Here is a 21,019-nt window from a genome sequence, read left to right as displayed (position 1 = left end):
GCTCAGAGCCCCACTCTCCTCTTCTCACCACCCCATGCTGTCTGTGGGTTGTGTAGAGCTGACTCTTTTGCTTTCCCAAAGTTACAAGGTCATGAGCTAGACCCTAGGAGGGCTCTCAGCCAGGATAAAACTGAAACCTGGATGCCATTGGATACAAATATAGTATGGTGTCCTACTCTGTTGATACAAATATAGTATGGTGTCCTACTCTGTTGAGGTTAGTATAACAAAATACCTTAGGTGCTTATAAACAATGGAAATAGTTCTGAGGCTGGGAAGTCCAAGATCAAAGTACCAGCTGGTTCTCTGCTTCATAAGCCACCGTCTTACCGTGTCCCCACATGGTGGAAGGGGCAAGGAGCTCCCTGTATCCTCTTTTGTATGCGTGTGGTGGTACTGAGGATTCATCCTAGGGGCTCATACATCGTAGGCAAGATCTCTACCACTTGAGCTATGCCCCTGGCCCATGCAGCGGCTTTTGTAAGGACGCTATTCCCATTGATGAGGTGGAGCCAGCATGACCTAGTCACTTCCCAGAGGCCCCACCTCCTCATCTTTTTTGGGCGGGGGGCAGGGGGGGAGGAAGTACTGGGGTTTGAACTAAGGGCCTTATGCTTGCTATGCTTGCTAGGCAGGCACACTACCACTTGAGCCACTCTGCCAGCCCTGTTTTATATTGGTTTTCTGAGTATAAGAGACTTGAGAACCATTTGCCTCAGGCTGGTCTTAAACTTCAGTTGTCCTGATCTCTGCCTCCAGAGTAGGTAGGATTATAGGTGTGAGCCACCTATGTCTGGCTTCATTTTTCTTTTTGAAACAGGGTCTCACTATGTAGCCCAGGCTGGTCTTGAATTTTTTCTCTTTTTGGTGGGATTGGGATTTGAACTCAGGGCTTCATGCTTGCAAAGCAGGTTTGAGCCATACCTCCAGTCCATTTTGCTCTTTTTTTTTAAGGTTAATTTAGTTTTTGGTGGTACTGGGGTTTTAACTCAGGGCCTCATGCATCCTAGGCAGGCACTGTACTACTTGAGCCACTCTACCAGCCCTTTTATGGTTGGGTATTTTTCGAGATAGGGTCTTGCAAACTATTTGCCTGGGCTGGCCTCGAACGAACTTCAGTTCTCCTGATTGCTGCCTCCTGAATAGCTAGGATTGCAGACATGAGCCTCTGGTTATTTTGGAGATGGAGTCTGGCCTTGAACCACAATCCTCCTGATCTCAGCCTTCCAAGTAGCTAGATTACAGTTTTGAGCCACCTGGCCTGGCCTTGAATTCTTGATCCTTCTGTCTTAGTTCCCTGAGTGCTGGATTACAGGTGTGTACCACCATACCTGGCTCAGACCATACCTCTTAATAACTATCACAATGGAATTAGAATTAGTCTGGGGGGACACAATCATTCAGATCATAGCAAGTGGTGCAGTCCAGTAGTAATAGAATGTGAACCTTATGTGTAATTTATTAGTTGCTTTGTTAAGAAATTTAAAAGACACAGATGAAATTAATTTTTGTATATTTTATTTAACCTAATAGGACCAAAATATGATCATTTTAACATGTAACCAGTATTAAAGTTACTGATATACTTCATCCTATACAGAACCTTAAAAATCTGAGATGTATTTTACCCTTATAGCTTATCTGCACTGGCCACATTTTAGGTGCTCAGAAAACCAGAGGTGGCTGGTGGCTACTGGGTTGGACAGCAGGTCTAGGTCATATGTTCTGCTGTGTAGATTCTGACCAGAATAAGTGGAATCAGGGCTGATTCCTCTGAATTTAAAAGACTGCCCTGGAAAGCTGCCTATGCAGAGTTTATGGTACAAATGACCTTCAAGGTGGTCAGTCGGGGGGAGTGCATATGCAGTTGAGCGAGACCCCAGGTGCTGAGGCTGGCTGGCAGGAGCCAGGTTCCCTGTCCTCACCTTCTGACAGTGATCCAGCATATTATCCTTTGACCCCTGGCCCCACAGGAGGTCCTGGTCCCTCAGGAAGTTGGGATATCTTCTCCCTATCACTCATATCACTGAGGCCTGAGTTTGAGCTCCAGAACCCCTAGGAGGGGATGAAGGAGCGCCTTACCATAGGGCAATGGAGTACCAGTCCTATGGCTCTGTGGGGTACCTTTGAGAGCCAGTCCCTAGAAACTGGGGCCAGTACATTCACACCTTGTGCCTGTAGTTCCCAGGCAGGCTGCCACTGAGAAATGTCACTGTCCTTGCCTGTTCCTAGTGTTTTCCTTGGGTGTGAAGACATGGGCCTAGCAACCAGATGCAATGACTAAAGGATGGTCACGTTCCTCTCTCGAAGCACTTTTGCCATACCTTTGGTCTTGCTCATTTTGATTGCCTTTGTCCTAAACTTCAGGCCCTTTCACTGGGCTCTGAGCAGGTCTTTTCCCCCAGGTCTCATGAAGGAGGTTTTTTTATTTATATGAACTCTCTCTGCTATTTCCTAGGTTGAGCCAGACCCTGAACCTGAGACCGAGCGGGAGGTCTTTGCTGCCATGGAAGGTCCCAGCACCGAGGAGATGCCTTCAGACCCAGAGTCTCCCGAAGTTCTGGAAACACAGCTTGACACCCACGAGGGGCTGCTGGCGACGGACCATCCGGATGAGGTGGTGGACTTCGTGATGGCTGAGAACACTGAGGATCTTAAGGCTTTGAGCAGTGAGGAGGAAGAAGAGGAAATGGGGGCATCCCAGGAGCCCGAGAGCCTCCTGCCACCCTCTGTGTTAGACCAGGCCAGTGTCATTGCCGAGAGGTTCGTCAGCAGCTTCTCTAGGCGGAACAGCCTGGCACTGGAGGATGGCAAGTCTAGTGGCTTTGGGACACCACGGCTAGTCAGCCGGAGCAGCAGTGTGCTCAGTCTAGAAGGCAGTGAGAAGGGCCTGGCCCGGTGGGACAGCACCACAGATTCCCTCAGCTCCCATCCCACCCCAGAAGTGGACATCAGTGTGGGGGTGGCCACAGAGAGTGGCCCTTCTGTCAATGGATCAGAGTCCCCAAATGCAGGCCACCCTGTGGAGCCTGACAGATCTTCCTGCAAGAAGAAGGAATCAGCACTCTCCACCCGAGACAGGCTGTTGCTGGACAAAATTAAAAGCTACTACGAAAATGCAGAGCACCACGATGCAGGCTTCAGTGTCCGGCGCCGGGAGAGTCTTTCCTATATCCCTAAAGGACTGGTGAGAAACTCTGTGTCCAGGTTCAACAGCCTTCCCAAGCCAGACCCGGAGCCAGCAGCTCTGCTAGCAAGCAAGAGACAGGGCGGCTCCCGGCCAGCCTCATGGACTTTGTTTGACCTTCCAGGACCCAGCCAGGCAGGCACAGGGGACCCAGCTCCTGTCACTGATGCTGAGTTCCGGCCATCTTCAGAAATTGTGAAGATGTGGGAGAGGATGGAGTCTTCTGAGGGGAGTCCTCGGATAGGGCCAGGCCAAGTTGAGGCCAATGGCTTTGAGCTGCAGGAGCCACTCTTCATCCTGGAGGAACACGAGCTGGGGGCCATCACAGAGGAGTCAGCTGCTCCTTCCCCAGAATGTGCCTCCCCCACTGAGCAGCCCAGCCCGGCCCACCTGGCCCGAGAGCTGAAAGAGCTGGTGAAAGAGCTGAGCAGTGGTGCCCAAGGGGAACTGGTCACCCCACTGCACCCCCGCATTGTGCAGCTCTCCCATGTGATGGACAGCCATGTGAGTGAACGTGTCAAGAACAAGGTCTACCAGCTGGCCCGCCAGTACAGCCTTCGGATCAAGAACATCAAGCCGGTGATGGCCAGGTCACCCGTGCAGTGGGAAAAGGCAGTTCCTGGGAGGGACGGGAAGAGCCCCACCATCCCTTGCCTGCAGGAGGAGGCTGGAGAACTGTTGGGTGGCAAAGGTATGATGGGGGTGGGGGTCTAGGGCAGAAAAGCCAATTAGGATCCAATGCTGGGAAGGGGAACAAGGGTCAGGAGAGTGACCTGTAAAGAGGCCATGCCAAAGAGAGCACAACAGGTGTAGGGTGAGCCCTGGTAGCTGTTCTAGCACTCCAAGGCCACACTTGTCCTTCTGGTTGAGCCCTTTCTGTCCCCTCCCCCAAACCTTCCTGTGCAGCAGAGGGTACTTGGGCCCTTCCTTACCAGGTTGAGAGTAGAACCTCTCATCGTGTCCTATGACTCCTAACCCCTTCCCCAACTGCCTGGTTTTCCTTCTTCCCATCACCTTTTGATAAGGGGATAGTAGAAAGTATGTGGGATTTCTCTTCTATTGCATCCCCAAATCCCAGCCACCAGCTATGGAGGTTCTGTGCCCTCCTTTCCTGGCTCCGCCTTCCTGCACAACGATTCAGGCAGCCTGCTCTCTCTTCACAGGCAAGAGAAAGCCTGTGCTCTCCCTCAGCTGTGAGCAGCTGGTGGCCCAGGAGCACAGCCCCCCCAAGCCCTCTGCTGCAGAGTTGTCGCCACGCCGTTTCTCATACAGCCCGAGGACCACCTTGCCTGGGACTCAGCCCTCCACTCGGAGCCCTCTCAGCCCCTTCGACACTGAAACCTTCAACTGGCCTGATGTCCGAGAGCTCCGCTCCAAGTACGCCTCCGATGATGAGGCTGTCCAGGCCAAGGCCAGCTGGCCTCGTGGCCCTCCAGTCAACCGGAGCCGCTCCTTGCCAGAGAATATCGTGGCGCCTCCTCTTTCAGGCAGGGTGGGCCGCTGCTCCAGCCTGAGCACCAAGCAGGACCAGGGAGGTGGAGAGGCCTTCCTGTCCCCACCTCCTGGGTCACTGCCCCAAAGTGGACTGAATGGCGATGCCTTGTATGTCACTGCAGACCTTACCCTGGAGAACAACCATCGGGTGATTGTCATGGAGAAGAGACCCTTTTCCAGCCCCACTGTGGGGCTGAGAGAGGAGGGCAGTGGGCAGGGACCAAGCTCACCGGCAGCCATAGTTGGGCAGGGTCAAGATTTCCAGGAGTCTGCAGAGAATCAGATGAAGGAAGAGGTTCCTAGGGACCCAAGAGACCCAAGCAAGCAGGGCAGAGTGAGAAACCTGAGAGAGAAATTCCAGGCCTTGAACTCTATGGGTTGAAGACTTCCTGCAAGAGGAAGGAGCCTTGTTGGGGTGGGGAGGAAGCTGGCACACTGCCCCCCCCCCCCAAGTCTGGGCTCACATGAGCCAGCCCAGGGCCTCACAAAGACTGTCCCCACTGCTCTCCTGGAAGAGTAGGCTAGTGTGTGCGCATGGACTCATCTGCCCGTGCTATGTACTGGCTCTCCCGTGGGGCTGGAGACAACTTTCCTCAGGCCCAGATGAGCTGTTCTTCCTCTCCGAGGCCCTTGTAGTCACTTTCCTTGTAAATAGTTCCTCTCTAGTAAGAAGTCAAATATTTAAGCTCACCTCTGCCCAGGGAGAGCAAGTGCTGCCCAGACCTCCAGCTGGTCACTGCCTGACTGAGGACCCATGGGCAAAACCCTGGAAGTGGCCTGGACAGGCTTTGCTCTTTGTGCCTTTTCTTAGGACACAGGCAGGAATGAGGCCAATAATTTATTGCTTTCCATCCTGTGGTATGTGTGTGTGATTGAGTGTGTGTCCTCATGTTGTTTATTCCCCCCTGTGAAGAATGTAACAGACTTAGTTCAGGTACTTTCCAGGGTTGTGTTGCTGATCCATGGTTGTCGCTAATGTACACACATTTCATTATTTGCCAATGGTGCAATAACCACTGCTGACCAACCAACCTGTGTGTGGTCTCCTTACTGGGGCCCGTGGGATGGGAGGGTAGTTTGTGGGCCAGTGCTGTCTTGGGGGAGGCAAGGTAACTTGTTCTCTGCTGCATCTGCTTCCATGCACTTTGCTGTCTGCCCACAGCCTGGTGACCTGTTTGGGGTAGGGGGTCTCCCACATGCCAACCTTTTGCTCTCTTCACCAATGGTGAAAAGTTGTGCTAAAAACAAAGGGGGGCCGGGCCGTGCACCAGTGGTTCATGCCTGTAATCCTAGCTGCTCAGGATGCAGAGAGCAAGAGGATTGTGGTTCACAGCCAGCACTGGGCAAACAGTTTAGGAGGCCCTACCTTGAAAAATCTTATCACAACAAAAGGGCTGGTGGAGTGGCTGAAGCCGTAAGAGCACCTGCAAGCAAACATGAGTCCCTGAGTTCAAATCCCAGTACTATCCAAAAAAAAAAAAAAAGCGGGGTGGGGAGGATGGGACAATTTTTAAATAAGTTTTCAGTGTGGTGCCTTTTCCTTGCCTCTCTCCAGTTCCCAGAAGGCATGCTAGACGGCAAGGATTCTAAACCTGGGGCCTGGAAATGTCCTAAAGTGGCTTGCAATGTTGGGGGAAGAGTGTGAGTGCAATTTAGTGGGATGGATCCTCTATTCTCATCGAATTCTCAAAAGTGTCTTTGATCCCAAAGAGTCAGCAATGGCTCCCAGTTTTCTTTTTCTTTCTTCTTGTTTTTCCAGTAGGATTGGAGTTTGAACTCAGGGCTTCACCCTTGCAAAAGAGGTGCTCTACTGCTCGAGCCACACCTGCAGTCCATTTTGCTCTGGTTATTTTGAAGAGAGTCTCATGAACTATTTGCCCAGGCTGGCCTTGAACTGCAATCCTCCCAATCTCAGCCTCCCAGGTAGCTAGCACTAACTGGGGTTTCTGTCCTTTCTCCATGAAGAACCAGCCTTGTTTTTCCCCATTTGATATGGCAGGTCCCCAGTGACAGAGTGGTCTGACAACATTCCTGTAGGTTTGCAGGGTAAGGGCCCTGCCTAGATCTTCTGTACTAGGGAGGACTCAACCTGAAATGGGTGTGCTGAGTGTCCCACAGTCATGGGAAGATTGGAGGCCAGTAATAGTCTCTTATGCAGAAGCAGAGTAGGGAAGTATTAGCCTGTGGTCTACCAGCTACCCTGAATCTTCTGTGGTCACTGCCACAGTCACTTTCCAGATCAGTCCCAGGATATGATGCTGAGTAGTCATAAGTGTACTGAACAGATGACCCAGATTCTTGTCCCACTAGGTAGCTGGGACTTCCAACTCTTGCCCTTTCCTCATCTTACAGATTGAAAGGGCTGGATGAGTCGTGTCTCAAACTCTGACGATTCTCCTGGGGTGGAGCCTGGGCAGTCCCAGCTGATCCTTCTCCAGTGATCCTTAAGTGTTCTGGCTGTCCCTGGGAGCCTTGCCCTGGGGCAGCTGTTCTCACTGGCTGTCCATTAGGATCACCTGTGGAGACTTTCCGAAACTTGGCAGTACCTATACCCTATCTACCCAGACCAAACAAAACCGCCTGCTTCTCTGGAGATGGGTCCCAGGCACAGAGGCCAGAGATTCTGGTGTCCAGAACAGGCTGGGGTCTCTGTTTGCAAACAGGCCTTCAAGGTAGCTGAATGTATGATTGAGCAAGTTGGTCTCAGGGCCTGGGTGTCAGCAGTCATCCCATAAGACACCCAGGGACAAACTATATTCTGGCTATCCCTCAGTCTCTATGGTACCAGCCCTCTGAGAACCAGTTCAAAGGGAAATAAGACTAGTCAAATATGAAACTGAAACAAATATGGAGCATTATTGATTTATTAGAAAAACTAGTAAATGGGTTTCCTCTGGTTGGTGGAAGCACGTTTGAGCAGGTGGACAAGGCCCAGTCGGGCTCCAGGGTCAGCACCCCCCCCCCCCCCGATGGCATGGTCTAGGCCCAATGGGGTTGCATTCCTCCTCAGCCACCTCTCCTCTAGTGTTCTCCCTGAGCTTGCTTGTTCAAGGAACCAAGCCATGTGGCCCACTGGCCTCTTCCTCCTCTGGATCTCTGCCCCCTCCCACTAAAGGAGGAAGGGGATCCAGGTCCAGCCAAGGGGAACTGTTGCCCTCTGACAGGCAGAAAGGAGGAGTGGAGGGAAGGGGAAGCTGAGCCTACACAGGCCTTCTGTTACAGATGCTAGTGGAGGTATGGTGGGGGGGCTCCAGGGCCCTCCATTCCTCCCTCAGCCAGAGTCAGCTAAGGCTGGGGACTACAGGGAGAGGGAAGAAGGACTGCCTGACCATGCCCAAAAGGAGCTTCCTCTAACTGCCCTGGGGAGGAAGCCTGTTATGCTGGTGTGGACTGGAGCTGTGTTAACCCAGTTTGGGAATATTGTCAAGGAAAAGACTGCAGAGTAGAAAATGTAGGGAGTTAAATAAACCTTGCCAGGGCAGCAGGAGAGCCTAGCCCTAGAATGGCACAGGACCTCCCAAAGCCTGCAGAGTTAGCCCAGTTGAGAGTGTCTTGGGGCCTGGGTGGCAAGGGCAAAATGCTTGGGGAGCTGGCGGTAATGGTGGATCACATGCAGCTGGCTGCCCTTGCCCAATCCTGGGACCTGGGGTGGAGAAATCCTAGCTCTTCAAGGGGAGCCTTTTCTGTCTTGGCTCTGAATTCCTTGCTGGAAATTCATCACTTCAGGTGCTACTTGAGCACATGTGGAGGGGGAGGGTGGAAACTTGGCCCCTCCAATGACTGGCCCAGGGAGACACCCAAAGAAGCTTCTTGCCATCTCTACCCTTCAGCAATTAGCTGCTGTCTCCCAGTTATAGAACAAGCTGGTGGAGGGGACTCTCTAGGTTCCCTGTGGAAGCAGAAGGCTATAGGGTCTTGTTGAGGCCAAAAGACCCTGGCTATGGAGGCAGGACACCTGATCTGGGATCTCAGGCTAAAATGAATAATCTCTTCCCTCCTGTGGTTCCTGACTGCAGGAATTGGCCTCTTGCCAACAAGTGTGGGCACCACAGGGTGGAACTGTTTGAGTGTCCGCCCTGGTCAGCACTGAGGGATGCTGGGAAGGCCTTGGAACTCGCTGCTTACCCTGTGGCTCCTCCTTGAGCCTCCCCAGCTTTGCCCACACACAGCCAAAGCTCCTTCCTATGGGAAAGGCAACAGAAACAGGCTGCAGGCCCTGGGGGGCCTTGATGGTCTTCTTCCGGGACAGTGCCTGCTGCCCCCAACTTGACCCCTCTTTTGGAACTAACCCCAGTGAAGAATCTGGGCTGGAACCGTATTGCTTTTGGAGTGGAGAGGTGGGGCAAGTGCTGTGGGACCAGTAGTGGCCTCTCCCATCCAGAAGAATAGGAAGGCTCTCCTTGGGGACAGAGGCTGCAGAGCCCCTTTTGGTGCTTGGAGAAGGGAGGTTAAATGTTTCATGGTTGCTGTATCTATGTGAGTCCCTCAAGCTCAAGACCAGGCCTCCGGAGAAGCTGATCAAGAGGCCACACCTTCACAGCATTTGTCCCAGCAGTCAAGGGGTAGTTGCCTTAGCCTTACATGGTGGTTACACCTAGGCTTGGCCACATCTGCCACCCAAGGTGATAAACTGTGTCCAGTCAGTAACAGGCAGGTCACAGTGGGCATTGGCTTTGGATGCTTTACTCCAGCCGCTGGGGTACCCAGCTGGTATCTGAGACCTGCTCGCTCCCTCGGGGCCTGACATCTACCAGATATTTACCAGATATTGCTGCTTTGGCTGCCCTGGGAGTGGGGGCAGGGCCCCAGCATGGAGGGGCAGAGCCTTAGGTAGTGTCTGACTTGTCTGTTCCTCCTTGTGTCAGCCCCAAGGCTTAAACTCTAACCAAGGTTTTCCAAGAGGAATGATTCCACTGCTGCTGGTCCGCCCTACTCCACAGAGGCAGCAGGAGACTCCTTTGGACAGGACTCACCAAACTGGGGCTCTTTTTTTTTTTTTTTTTTTTTTTGGCCTGGTGCAAGGAGAAGAAGAGACATGCTGGCCCTGAGAACAGAGTCCCAGTTCTGAGGAAGCTCAGTGGGAAGAGGGCTGGTGGTACCCAAGGTCCTGCATCTCTTTTTGTCCCTGCAGTCCCCTAGCAGCCCTTTGCCTGGAGCTGGGGCTTGGCAGCCTACCTGAAGACTCCTTCCTCCTGTTTCAAAGAGGCAGATCAGGCATTGCCAGTGTCCCTCTTCCCTCTCCCTTTCTCTGGCCATGACCAAATGGGTGGTGACCTCAAGCAAGACTTGTGTGAGTGGGCAGCATTTGAGGAACCCCATCAGCCTCCAGCTTTTATGGGGGCAGGGAGATGAGGATGTGCGCCTCAGAGAACCATTTCCAGCCCCAGAGGATCTGGGGGCCCCTTTCCTTGGAGCCAAGCTGGCTGTGTGGCAGGCATGAGGAGGGCATGTTGGCAGGCGGCGGGGAGCCGAGCCTGGCAAAGGCAGCTATTGCAGTGCAGCGTGGGGCCCCCGGGTTGGCCCAGTGACTTGAGCAGGCAGGTGACGGCAGCAGGTGGCAAGTGGGAGGAGGACCAGCTGCTGTGGAGGTCAAGGCCACAGGCTTCTGGTCCCTGCATGTCCTTATTCACCACTGTACCTGCCTAGCCGGCCCCACCCACAGGGGCCACCAGCTGCTACTTCTTTTTAGGGAAGAAGCTGAATCTCTTCTCCTTGTCCTTCTTGCCCAGGCTGGCGTCAGGGCCAGAGAGGGAGGGCAGGGGCAGGCTCTGCGCCTTGACGCGGATACTCTGGGAGTCGTTGATGGCGGTGCTCATGCCCTGCAGCCAGGACAGCATCTCCTCCTGTGGGGTGGGAGCATCAGGGCCAATTCCAAGAGGACACAGCCCTCCCAGGGCCGGACTGCCTGCTCTGAAGCAGCCCTGAGGTCCAGTGTCCTGGCTCTCCTCCACCTGCCTGGGCTAGGCCACCCACACTTACCTCATCTTTGCCATGGAAGAGCCACTCGCTGCCATTACTCAGCCTAGGAGGACAAAGGGTTTCCTGTCATGCAGTCACCTCCAGAGCCCTTTACCCGGGCAGGGTGCTGGCTATGAGCCCACTGTCCCCAGAACCCTCTTAGGCAGTGTGGTTCCTGCTGAGAGAGCTGAAAGTCTGGACCCAGAGCCTCTTCTATTTGAACAACTCCCCAAGGATGGGCTTGAACTTGGAGCTGGTCCCCTAAGGTGGACCTCTACCTGGTCACTAATGACAAATCAAGCCCTCAGGGGAGGAGGATGTTCAAAGGGTTCAAGATCAAGGTGACAGGCAGTGCACAGGAAGGCTCACCTCAGCTTAAAGACGTGTTTCTTCTTCTTGTAGTTGGCAGCAATCTCACAGACGGCATGTCTCAGGGCCAGGGGCTCCTCGCCGTGGTAAGGCACCCCCAGGGCCAGGTTCTTGGCATCCTTGTAGAAGGTCAACTCGCTATTCCTGAGCACACAGTACAGGTTGTTCCAGGACCTGCAAAGATGTGGACAATCAGGTCACCACGGTCCTGACACAGCAGCTCTATAGTCGATTCCTGTAGTCTGTTTCTTTTTATCGCACCATTATTGTCCTGATAAATTGTTTAAAAGGAGGAGGAGGGGCTAAAACATCATCTTCATGTAATTTCACTGCCAAACTTAACTACTGTTGACATTTGTTTGTATTTCCTTCTAGTCTTTGACTCCAAATTCACCTTTTTCCCCCTATTCTCATAGATAATTGAAACTTGATTGTATGCTATTCAACTTTTTTTTTTTTTTTTTTTTTTTTGGTGGGACTAGGGTTTGAACTCTGGGCTTTGCATTTGCAAAGCAAGTGCTCTTCCTCTTGAGCAATGCCTCCAGTCCATTTTGCTCTGGTTACTTTGGAGAAAGTCTCACGAACTATTTGCCTAGGCTGGCTTCAGGCCACAACCCTCCCAATCTCAGCCTCCCAGATAGCTAGGATTACAGGTGTGAGTCACTGGCACCTGGTTTCTAATGATCTTTTTTTGTGGTTCTGGGGATTGAACCCAAGGTCCTGCATGTGTTAAGCACAAATTCTACCACTGAGCTCTCCTCTAAGCCTCTATATTTAATTTTATACCCTGCTCTTAAGTTTAAAACACTACATCATGATATTTCTCCATAGTCAAATATTTCTTCAAAATTACATTGTATAATGTGTAGCATCCCATCATAGACATACACAATTCCTTTACTGGTGGACCTTACAATACTAGGAATTGTTTTGCTATAATTTAAATAGCAATGTGGCGAGCATCTCCCCCCAACATATTAGGGATTGAACTCAGGACCTCCAGCTTAAGGGCTCCACCACTTAAGCCAGCCATGCCTCTAGTCCTTTGACTTTTAGTTTTTGTTTTGTTTTCAGACAGTCTCTTGTCCAGGCTGGCCTTAAACTGCAATCCTCCCGCCTCTGCCTCCCAAGTAGCTGGTATAACAGGCAGGTTCGACCACACATGACCTGCAGTGCGATGGGTATTCTTATATATATATATATATATATATATATATATATATATATATATATATATAATTTTTCTTGTAATTCTGGTTCCTTTTTTTCCCCCTGGTGCTGGGGATTGAATCCAGCTGGGTTTTGCACTTGCTAGGCAAATGCTTATAATTCTAATTTTATCTTGAGATATATTTCTAGAAGCAGAATTATAGAGTCTATGACCAACAGAGTCAATTTAACTTTTCAAAGTTAAGTTTTCTATTTTTTGGTGGTACTATGGGGTTGTGCTTGCCAGGCAGGAGTTCTATGGCTTGAACCACATCTCTAGTCCTGTCCTAGCACTTTGTAAAGAAACAGATGTCTGCAAATCTAGGCTTGACTTTGAGGCTCACAAGGTAAAGGGCTAGCTTGAGTTCTTTCATTGGGAAACACATGGCTACATTTTTATGGTGAGGAACACTGTGAAGTACTAAGCTTTTTCTTCCTCTTTCTCTTCTCTTGCCTCCTCCTCCCTCCTTTCCTTCCTGGTGAGGGCAGGCAGGTGGAGAACTAGAAGGGCACACAGGAAAGAAGTATAGATGGGTCAAGGAAGGAATTTAACCTAGACAAAGAGGTTGCAGAGCCCTTTGTAGGAAGCCCAGCTTTCTGACTTGCTGCTCAGGGGTCTAGTCTTCCTCTAGCAATAAGGCAGTTGCTAAGAAGGACCAGGATCTTTGGAGGAAGGTTCTACCTGACTGAACCTCTCTGCAGCTCTATTTTCCCATCTGGAAATGGGAGCTTCAATATCACAGGGTGGGTGTGAATGTTTTCCCAATCCTAACAGAATGCTTGGCACATACCAGTGCTCAATGAATGTCACTGTCCCCCTTTCCTGGTGGACTTTCCACTTAAGCAATAAGCCTCTTCAGGAGGATGGGTCCCCAGATCATTCATTTTCAGAATTTGAAGTAGCTTTGTTGAATTCCCCAGGACAGGCAACTCTGTGTCTTCTGTGCATCCCTGGAACACGGCTGGTTTCCCTGCCACTCTAAATAGCTGTTAGAAGGAAGAAGCCTCCAGGGACCACGGGCAGAGACAGTCAAGAATAGACCAAACCCAAGGGCAGGAAAGGACATAGACTTTGAGTTCATTTCTCAGGATCAGAGTCACTGAATGACAGCACTAAAAGGGACTTCCAGAAGGCTCTAAGCCAGCTTCCCTAGTCATCGCCTATTTTATTTTGTTATTTTATTTATTTTTGAGACAGGGTCTTGCTATCTGGCCCAGGCTTCACTGAAACTCAATCCTCCTGCCTTAGCCTTCTGAGTGCTAGGATTATAGGTGTGCAACACCATACCCCACTTTCATCTCTCATTTTAAAGCTGAGGAAACTAAGGCCCAGATGAATAAAAGTGGGGCTTGGTCTACGACATGTTAGCACCATGACTACCTGTACCTATTACTCAGCCCTGGGATAATGGGAATGTCAACGGTTAGAGCCATTGAATCCATACCGAAAAGGCTTGCTATTGTCATTCACTGGGTCACTTGCACAGAGTCATAGGATTTGAGCTCAGGACCAGAACTGAGATAGACCTTTTCTATTATGCCAAGTGGCCCAGAGGGGTGACCAGATGCCCAGGGCAACTCCCCAAACACCCATGTCACCAAGACCAGAGTCTAGGTCACTTGCTTGAGTGACCCTAGGAGCTGCCCAGCAACCCCCCTCCCATGGCCCTTCCTCCACACACCTGTTGGATGCCTTCTTGTTGGGTCCCTCCAGGTCATGCTTGCGGCCCAGGTAGCCCTCCATCTGCACGCTGTGCCCAAGGTCCCTCTGGGTTGGCAGCATTGTGGGCTCGTCACCCTCACTCAGAGGTGTGTCCAGGACCTTAAAGAGGGGCTCTGTGGCAGGCCTCTCATCCACACCTGATTTCTCTTCCTGCACATCCTCATGCTGTCCCAGAAGGGGTGGCGGTTGCAGGTCCTGAGGCCATGGCCCCCCTTCTTCCCCCTGCTCAGGGACACAGGGGAGGAGCATACTTTCCTGGGGGCTCAGGCTTTGGGGCTGCTTTTCTTAGCAAAGCCTGAGTCTGCTTCTTTTCTGCTATGCCCTGCAGGCTCTCCCACAGCCTACCATGGGTACCCACCTGCTTCCCTGGTCTCTGGCTTCATGTCTTAGGGGTATGTTCCTCTCTCTAATCTAACTTTAGAGGGTGCCCAAGGAACCTGAAGAATTATCACATCCAGGGCTAGTGCTGAGGCTGATGGCAAAGCTAGGGCTCAGTGCCAGGCTCCGGGACCCACCCCAGCTTGTGCCACATATCCAACTGTGTGACACGTGGAGCCCCATAAATAATTCATTTGAAGAAAAGGGTCTGCTGCTAGGACAAGGTGAAATCAATCACCTTTCTGAGGGCAGTGAATGGCAACTCTTCTGCTACATTCTAATTGTGACCAAAGAGGGAGACCCAGCCCCTTCCAGGCCTTCATCAGGTTGCACAGGCTCCTCGCATTATCTGCTGGGAACTTATTGGACAGGGAAGTGGTTCCTAGTCTAATTGCCCTTGCAATCACCTTGGGGACTTTTCAGAAATATTCCCAGGCCCCTCCCTCAAAATGTTGGAGGAGTCAGCAGGCTGGTCTTTCTTGATAAGCATTTCATGCCTCTAACAGGCAGTAGGGCCCAAAATCCCTGCACAAGGTGTCAGTGCCTTGGGAAGATGCTGTGTGGTTTACCTTCCTGTGGAGGCCCGTGCCCAAACCAAATGAGGGAAAGGGCCCAGCCTCAAGCTCAGCTGGGCCTGATTATCCTTCAGGAGGGTGTCTTTGTCCAGGTATAGACCGGGGTATTCCTGGCCCCTGACTTGGGATCTTGGACACCATGCTATAGCAGAAAGAGGGGGAATCCCACCCTTCATAGCCTTATTTGCCCCTCTCACCCAGCCTCTACCCTCTACTTCCTATACTTTTACTTCCATCTCTTTCCCTTGCTTTGGGGAACTAGCCTCTGAAAATCAAGATGGATTTAGCTAGGACTGACCCCTATAATCCATACTTCCTCCTGCTTCTTGCTGATGGGTACCTGGTCTACACTTCCCAGAGGGACGTGCAGACACCACGGCCAGTAGGTGCAAAAGTTATATGCCTGGATCATGGATTGGCTTTGGAACCTGAGGGTTTCCAAAGAATGCAAAGATTTCTTCTGTGTTCCTGTTTGCATGAAGAGGATTTCAATGCATCCTATGTCCTACCCCACTCTAAGGCCAAGGTCTGAGGACAAGGAGCCAAGAATGTGAGTACAGATGAGGTGTCTGGGCTTTGGCTGGGGGAGAGACACAGATGCAGAAGATGGGGTGAGATGATGATGGGTGGCAGGAGAAGGGGGAAGGGCTTTGGGGTCAATTCTTTCTTCTCCTTTTTCTTCCCAAGGTAGGCTAACAGAGAAGGAAGAGGAGGGAAGGAGGAAGAATAAAGGGGGAGGCGAAGAGGAGGAGGAGGAGGAATGGTATCACCTTGGGGCTTTCAAAGTGACATAGTGTCTGCAAATGTTGACTGTTATAATCCTTTGCCCCTCCTGACCCATCACCTCTCTCCTTGGATCTTTGCTGAGCAGTTGTTGTGGCCAGTACCCTAGAATATGGGGTAGTCAGGACTGAGAAATGGGGAACCTCAATCATTGACCAGTAAGGCCTCAGCCACTCCTTCCTCTACCATTTTCAGTTGAAACACCTGAGGCTCCAGGGCTGTTGTGAACAGGTAAAGCACTGAAGGGGGGCACAGAAGTGGCCTGAGGTCATACAATGCTTGGAGGGGAATCAGAAGGGGAAGTCTCTGAGAAAGCATGACAAGTCACCAGATAGGGCTGAGAACAACTGGGTGCTACTTAGTGGAAGAGTCTGGTAATTCACAACTTTGTAATGAAAAGGCTTCCAGGAAGACTATACCTGGACATATATCCATGTGGTCAAATCCCTTTCTGAAGCAAAATCAGCTCTCAGAAAGTGACCCTGCAGAGGGAACGTTCGCAAGATGGTGGAGAATGAGTTGAAGGAGCTTGCTTTCATGGGTAAATCTTGCACATGGCCATGCTGGAAGCATGTGTGTGTGGTGTAGAGATCCTTATTTTGTAATTCATGAGCAATAAACTATTTCCTTGGCTGAGCACCGGTGGCTCATGCCCGTAATCCTAGCTGCTCAGGAAGCAGAGATCAGGAGGATCACGGTCAAAGCCAGCCCCGGGGAAATAGCTCGAGATTCTATCTCAAAAAATACCCAACAAAAAAAGGGCTGGTAGGATGGCTCAGGCGGTACAGTGCCTGCCTAGCAATTGTGAGGCCTTGAGTTCAAAGCCTGGTACCACCAAAAAAAAAAAAAATTTCCTTGGCCTTGGGACCTTTTATTTGTAGCCATGCTCTGACAGTACACATAGGTAGACTCAACCAAGAGGGATTAATCAGGGAAACAGGTCCCATGGGCAAAAGCCGAGAATGGCAAAGGAAGGAGAGGTATAGATGAAGTCCAAAGCTGACTTTGGACTGGCAAAGGAAGGAGAGGTATAGATGAAGTCCAAAGCTGACTTTGGACTTCCCAGAATTCTCAGAATTCTGGGGCTGGAAAGAGGCCTTGGGGGTCATTGATTCAGCCCATCCCATTACAGATGGAAAAACTGGGTTCCAGGAAAGCCCAGGGACTGCTAGGATCATAAGTGGTTGAGTAGAGACCTACCCATGCCCCAGGATGTTGAGCCCAGCTCCACTGCTGTCCAGTGAGTGTGAGGCCTGTGGTGTTGATGAGTTAGTTCCTGTCTCTCTCTAGGTCGTATCCATCAAGGGCTTCCCAGATAAGCATCTGAGTGATGACTCCATCACAACAGGGGAATCCAGGGTGAGGCTGGCAGATGGTCTGGGCAGAAGGGCCAAGTTTGTCCAGGCCCCAAGGATAAATAAGTTGGGAAAGAGAGAGGAAGAGGTGACAGTTCTCTGCCACCTCTGGAAGCATGCCAAGGACTAAGCTGGAGATCTGCTTCACACCCAGTTGAGGTGTGGTTGTAGGACAGGCAGTTTCTGCCAAGAGGCACAGGATAGGTGCTTAAGACAGGATAGATGAACTATGACCCCTGCTTTCCTCTGTGCTCTAAGGTGGGAGGTCTGCAATTGTCACCCTCAGTCATTAGGAAGATGGAGGTTTCACCTGCATCGCTGAAGGATGCCCAGCACAGAATGTCACCCACAGAAGCTCAGGACACGGTGAAGGAGGATGGTACAGCTACTTGGAGGAACTTCTGGGCATCAAGCTGGGAGTGGCATAGGAGTCTGGACCCTAAGTGGGAGTGACAGCATGGTGGAGTGGGGCTGTAAGAGGAGAGCCTGGTACTCTGATTTTGTGTACAGGCAGGGAGAAGCATCTGAGGGAAGGGCATGTACACCAGCAGCTAGGACCATTTCAAAAAGAGGGCAGGGGACAGGTGACCCCAGCTGCTGGCTGAGGGACATCAGGGGAGGAAAGGACACAGAAGAGATTTGTAGGACCTCACAGGACTAAGGTGAAACAGGAAGAAGCTCCTGATGAGAAGGGGATGGCTGCCTCAGTCAAGCAGGAGACACTTAAGTTTGACTTTTTAGGGTCCTGCCTTGCTAAGAAACTGGCTGGAGGAAGCAGGCAAAGGTTTGGGGAACTCCTCCACAGAGAATGTTCAAAACCCAGAGGGAAAGGTGGGCGGAATGGGCTTATCTCTTCTCTGGACTGAGTTAAGGTGTGGTTCTATAACTTGCCAGCAGGTGGCGAAGGGGCTGCACACAGACAACTAACTCTCCTGGACAAAATAACAGGGCTTAGGACCACAGGGTCTTTTGGAGGCTCTGAAGATGCTCAGTGAATAGAGATACATTCACAAGCAAAGAAACCAGGCGACATGATCTCCTCTCTAAAGGTAATACTGGTAAGTGAGAACCAGGGCACAAGATGCCCCTGAAAAACAGATGGTTCAACTTTGGTTATGCAGTGAGTTTGCTGACATGAGCCCAGAGTGTGTGTAAAGGAGGTCTCAAGGATGGGGGGGCTCCAAGCAGGTTGGCTTGGGAGGGACTTGGTAATATTACAATTCATAGGGAAGACGGTTCCTTTAAGAGATGAAAGGCTTAGATAGGGGTGGAGAAAAAATGAAGGGACTTAAATGATTACCTGCTAAGTTCCAGATGCTCCAACTGCATTCTCTCTCTTCTGAATCTCACAGTAAGGCAGGTGCTATTGCTACCTCTGTTTTACAGATGAGGGAACTGGGAGTCAAAGGGAATAAGTAACTTGCCCACAGCCACACATCTAATATGGAAAGTGAGGCTGCAGGTCTGCCTGGCCCCAAATGTGGTAATCTTCCTACCTGGTCCTGCTGTAAGACGGGGTGGTATCATCACTTCAGAGCAAAGCACTCATCCTGTGGGGGACATGGTATGAATGAGGTGTGCCCAGTTCATGTAAGACATGTGGTTAGTCTGTTGAGGTGACACGAGCACCTGAAGGCTGCACTGAGTGGTGCTTGCTTGGGGCCAGACAAGAGCCATTGTTAGATGCTTCAGGCAACCAAATAGCACTGGGAGTTTGTGGGGTGGGCAGAGCCTTCCCTTGCATGTGATGTCTTGGTTCCTGTGCTCTGGGTGAGAAGGGCTATCTAGAAGGGGTGGGAAGGCTGTTCAAAGATAGTTGCTTGCTGGTGGAGTGGCTCAAGTGGTAGAGCTCCTGCCTAGCAAGTGTGAGACTCTGAGTTCAAACCCACAAAAAAAAAAAAAAAAAAAGCAAAGAGAGTTGTTTGCAAAAAAAATGTTTTGTTGAGTTGAAAACAGTCAAAGAGATGAAGAGATGGCAACTTAGAGTGGGTAGTGACAGATGTCCCATTTGAGAAAGCAGAGGCTGTGAGGAACAGGAGGAAAGAGCCAGGGAGGTGCGGAGGCTGGGGCAGATGGTGAGTGGTCTCCTGGATTGCAGGCTAGGAGATGGAGAGATGCTGTCATGAGTTGTGGGGTGAGGGGAGCAGAGCAGGCTCAATCCCACATTCCACGGTCCAAACGTCTATACAAGATGGCAACTATGGAACTTGGACAAGATTCAGAGCAGGTCATTTGCTGGAGTGAAGAAGGGGGGGATGGTTAAGGGCAATTCACAGTGTTCCCTTGGATGGGGAGGAGGAGACCTGGTCTACTGTCACAGGATGGGGAGAGAACAAAGCTTCCTGGGGAGCTGTCTTCACCATGCTCATCACTTGTGTGGAGTCTTTGGATTCCTGTCCTGGAGAAGCAGATGGCTCCAGTGAGACCCAGAGCCAGCCACTCAGCATGAGAAAGACTAGAGAGAGTTAGAAGACACAAACTCCTATGTCCAGATCTGTCACTCAATGGTCAGCTTCAAACTCATTTCTGAGATGCCTCCTATGTTAAGTGAGTCTCATTCTGAGTCCATGAGTACCTGAGATGCTCTGAAATGCAGCTTGAAAGAAACAATTTAGGAGTGGGTGCCAGTAGTTCACACCTATAATCTAGCTACTCAGGAGGCAGAGATCAGGAGGATCGTGGTTCAAGGCTAGCCCAAGCAAATAGTTTGCAAGACACTATTTTGAAAATACCCAACCCAAGAAAGGGGTGGAGTAGTAGCTCAAGGTAAAGGCCCTGACTTCAAGCCCCAGTACTGCAAAAAAAAAAAAAAAAAAAAAAAAGAAACAATTTATGAAAAGTTTTTTGGAGCACAGGGGCCAGGAAGATCACATCTGGCCTTAGCAAAGAGAGCTGTGTATAGCCAGCAGCGGGCAGTTGTCCAGAAAGAGAGCAGGTTTCTCCAGGGAGCCAGGGCGCACTGCCAGCCTGCAGGCAGACACACCCCTGCCGTGCTGACTCAGGCTCCTGGGGAGACAGGGACACACCCAGGTTTGGGGAAAGCTGATGTTCGCTCTAGGCTGAGTCTGCCCATTATGAACAAACACAGAATTTGCATTCGTTGCAAAATGTCTGAAAAAGCCATGAGTATGAGGGGAGGGGAATGGACTGGAAAGCTTGTTCGGGCAAGAAGAGACACAGCTGCCGCACCACACCCACATCACTTCCATCCAAGGACGTCAGAGCCGTGCTGCTGCCTGCTGATTACAGTTCCGGGATGCTAGGAAGGCTGTTGGAGGTGGGGAGATTGTCAGGGGGTGACAGCAGCTGGAGCCAGCCAGGCCCTGGCTGAGAGGTGGTCCTGGCTGCAAGTCCAATGCCTGCACAGTCCCTTGGGCACTGCCCCTTATGTTCACAATTGCTGGCTACTTTCCAGAAGCCACACAAACCTCTGAGATCATGGAAGGGAGAGGCAAGGGACCTAGGAGTCCCAACTAGGTTTTGCCCTAGCGATCTGCTCAGTCCCCCTGTCTGGGGATGCTGACTGTGCAGAAGGCTTTGGAGGGCCACAGGAGGTTTCGGAGGGCTTGGTGCGCTTGGGTAAGGGTTTTCCTTGACAGCCTGGAACCCAGATCACTGCTCTCCAGAGTGGCCTCTCATCCCAGGGCCCTCTCTGCACTACAGACTGGATTTAGCCTGTGGGCTTGGAGGAAGACAGGGTATGTTTGTTCCAAATAGGGAAGGAAACTCTTATGGTCACAGCCCTTAGGAGCACCAGTCTTTGAGGAGCATCATTCATATCGTTATGGCAGCCCTGCAGGGTTAAGTGCCTAGAGCAGACTCAATTTCCCACTGCAAAGCCAGAAAGTAGGTTCTGTATATAGAAGGTGGCCTGGGGCCCTTTAGCCTGGAGTTGACTCATCCTCTTTGACACCATGGAAATGGGTTTCCTTCCCTCCCGGAGAAAAAGTCTAACCACAAACGCTACACTGGCCTGGAAGATGAGGGA

General features: G+C 51.2%; 2 protein-coding genes and 1 long non-coding RNA gene across 27 annotated transcripts in view; 2 read left to right on the top strand and 1 right to left on the bottom strand.

The window, feature by feature from the left end:
* Window positions 1–5,712, top strand: part of Plekhg3 (pleckstrin homology and RhoGEF domain containing G3) — a 42,470-nt gene extending 36,758 nt beyond the window's left edge. For all 24 annotated transcript variants that reach the window (XM_074067796.1, XM_074067797.1, XM_074067792.1 and 21 more), the window contains 2 exons: window positions 2,459–3,878; window positions 4,351–5,712. In XM_074067796.1, the coding sequence (XP_073923897.1) occupies window positions 2,459–3,878; window positions 4,351–5,063 (2,133 nt within the window). In that variant the 3' untranslated portion in view covers window positions 5,064–5,712. The remainder of the gene's footprint in view (window positions 1–2,458; window positions 3,879–4,350) is intronic.
* Window positions 5,713–7,529: 1,817 nt separating this feature from the next.
* Sptb (spectrin beta, erythrocytic) overlaps window positions 7,530–21,019 on the bottom strand; it is a 71,644-nt gene continuing 58,154 nt past the window's right edge. Inside the window, exons 32-35 of the mRNA XM_020170915.2 lie at window positions 13,900–14,162; window positions 11,009–11,182; window positions 10,661–10,703; window positions 7,530–10,524 (exon numbers count right to left, since the gene is read on the bottom strand). Of these exons, the coding sequence (XP_020026504.2) occupies window positions 10,357–10,524; window positions 10,661–10,703; window positions 11,009–11,182; window positions 13,900–14,162 (648 nt within the window). The 3' untranslated portion in view covers window positions 7,530–10,356. The remainder of the gene's footprint in view (window positions 10,525–10,660; window positions 10,704–11,008; window positions 11,183–13,899; window positions 14,163–21,019) is intronic.
* The window catches only part of LOC141421553 (uncharacterized), a 28,060-nt gene continuing 21,197 nt past the window's right edge, over window positions 14,157–21,019 (top strand). For both annotated transcript variants that reach the window (XR_012446135.1, XR_012446136.1), the window contains exon 1: window positions 14,157–18,089. This is a non-coding gene — a long non-coding RNA (uncharacterized lncRNA). The remainder of the gene's footprint in view (window positions 18,090–21,019) is intronic.

This window comes from Castor canadensis, chromosome 3 (genome assembly GCF_047511655.1).
Source record: "Castor canadensis chromosome 3, mCasCan1.hap1v2, whole genome shotgun sequence".
NCBI classification, from domain to species: domain Eukaryota; kingdom Metazoa; phylum Chordata; class Mammalia; order Rodentia; family Castoridae; genus Castor; species Castor canadensis.
The sequence above is the reverse complement of the archived record's forward strand: the minus strand, read 5'-3'. Positions and strand labels throughout refer to the sequence as shown.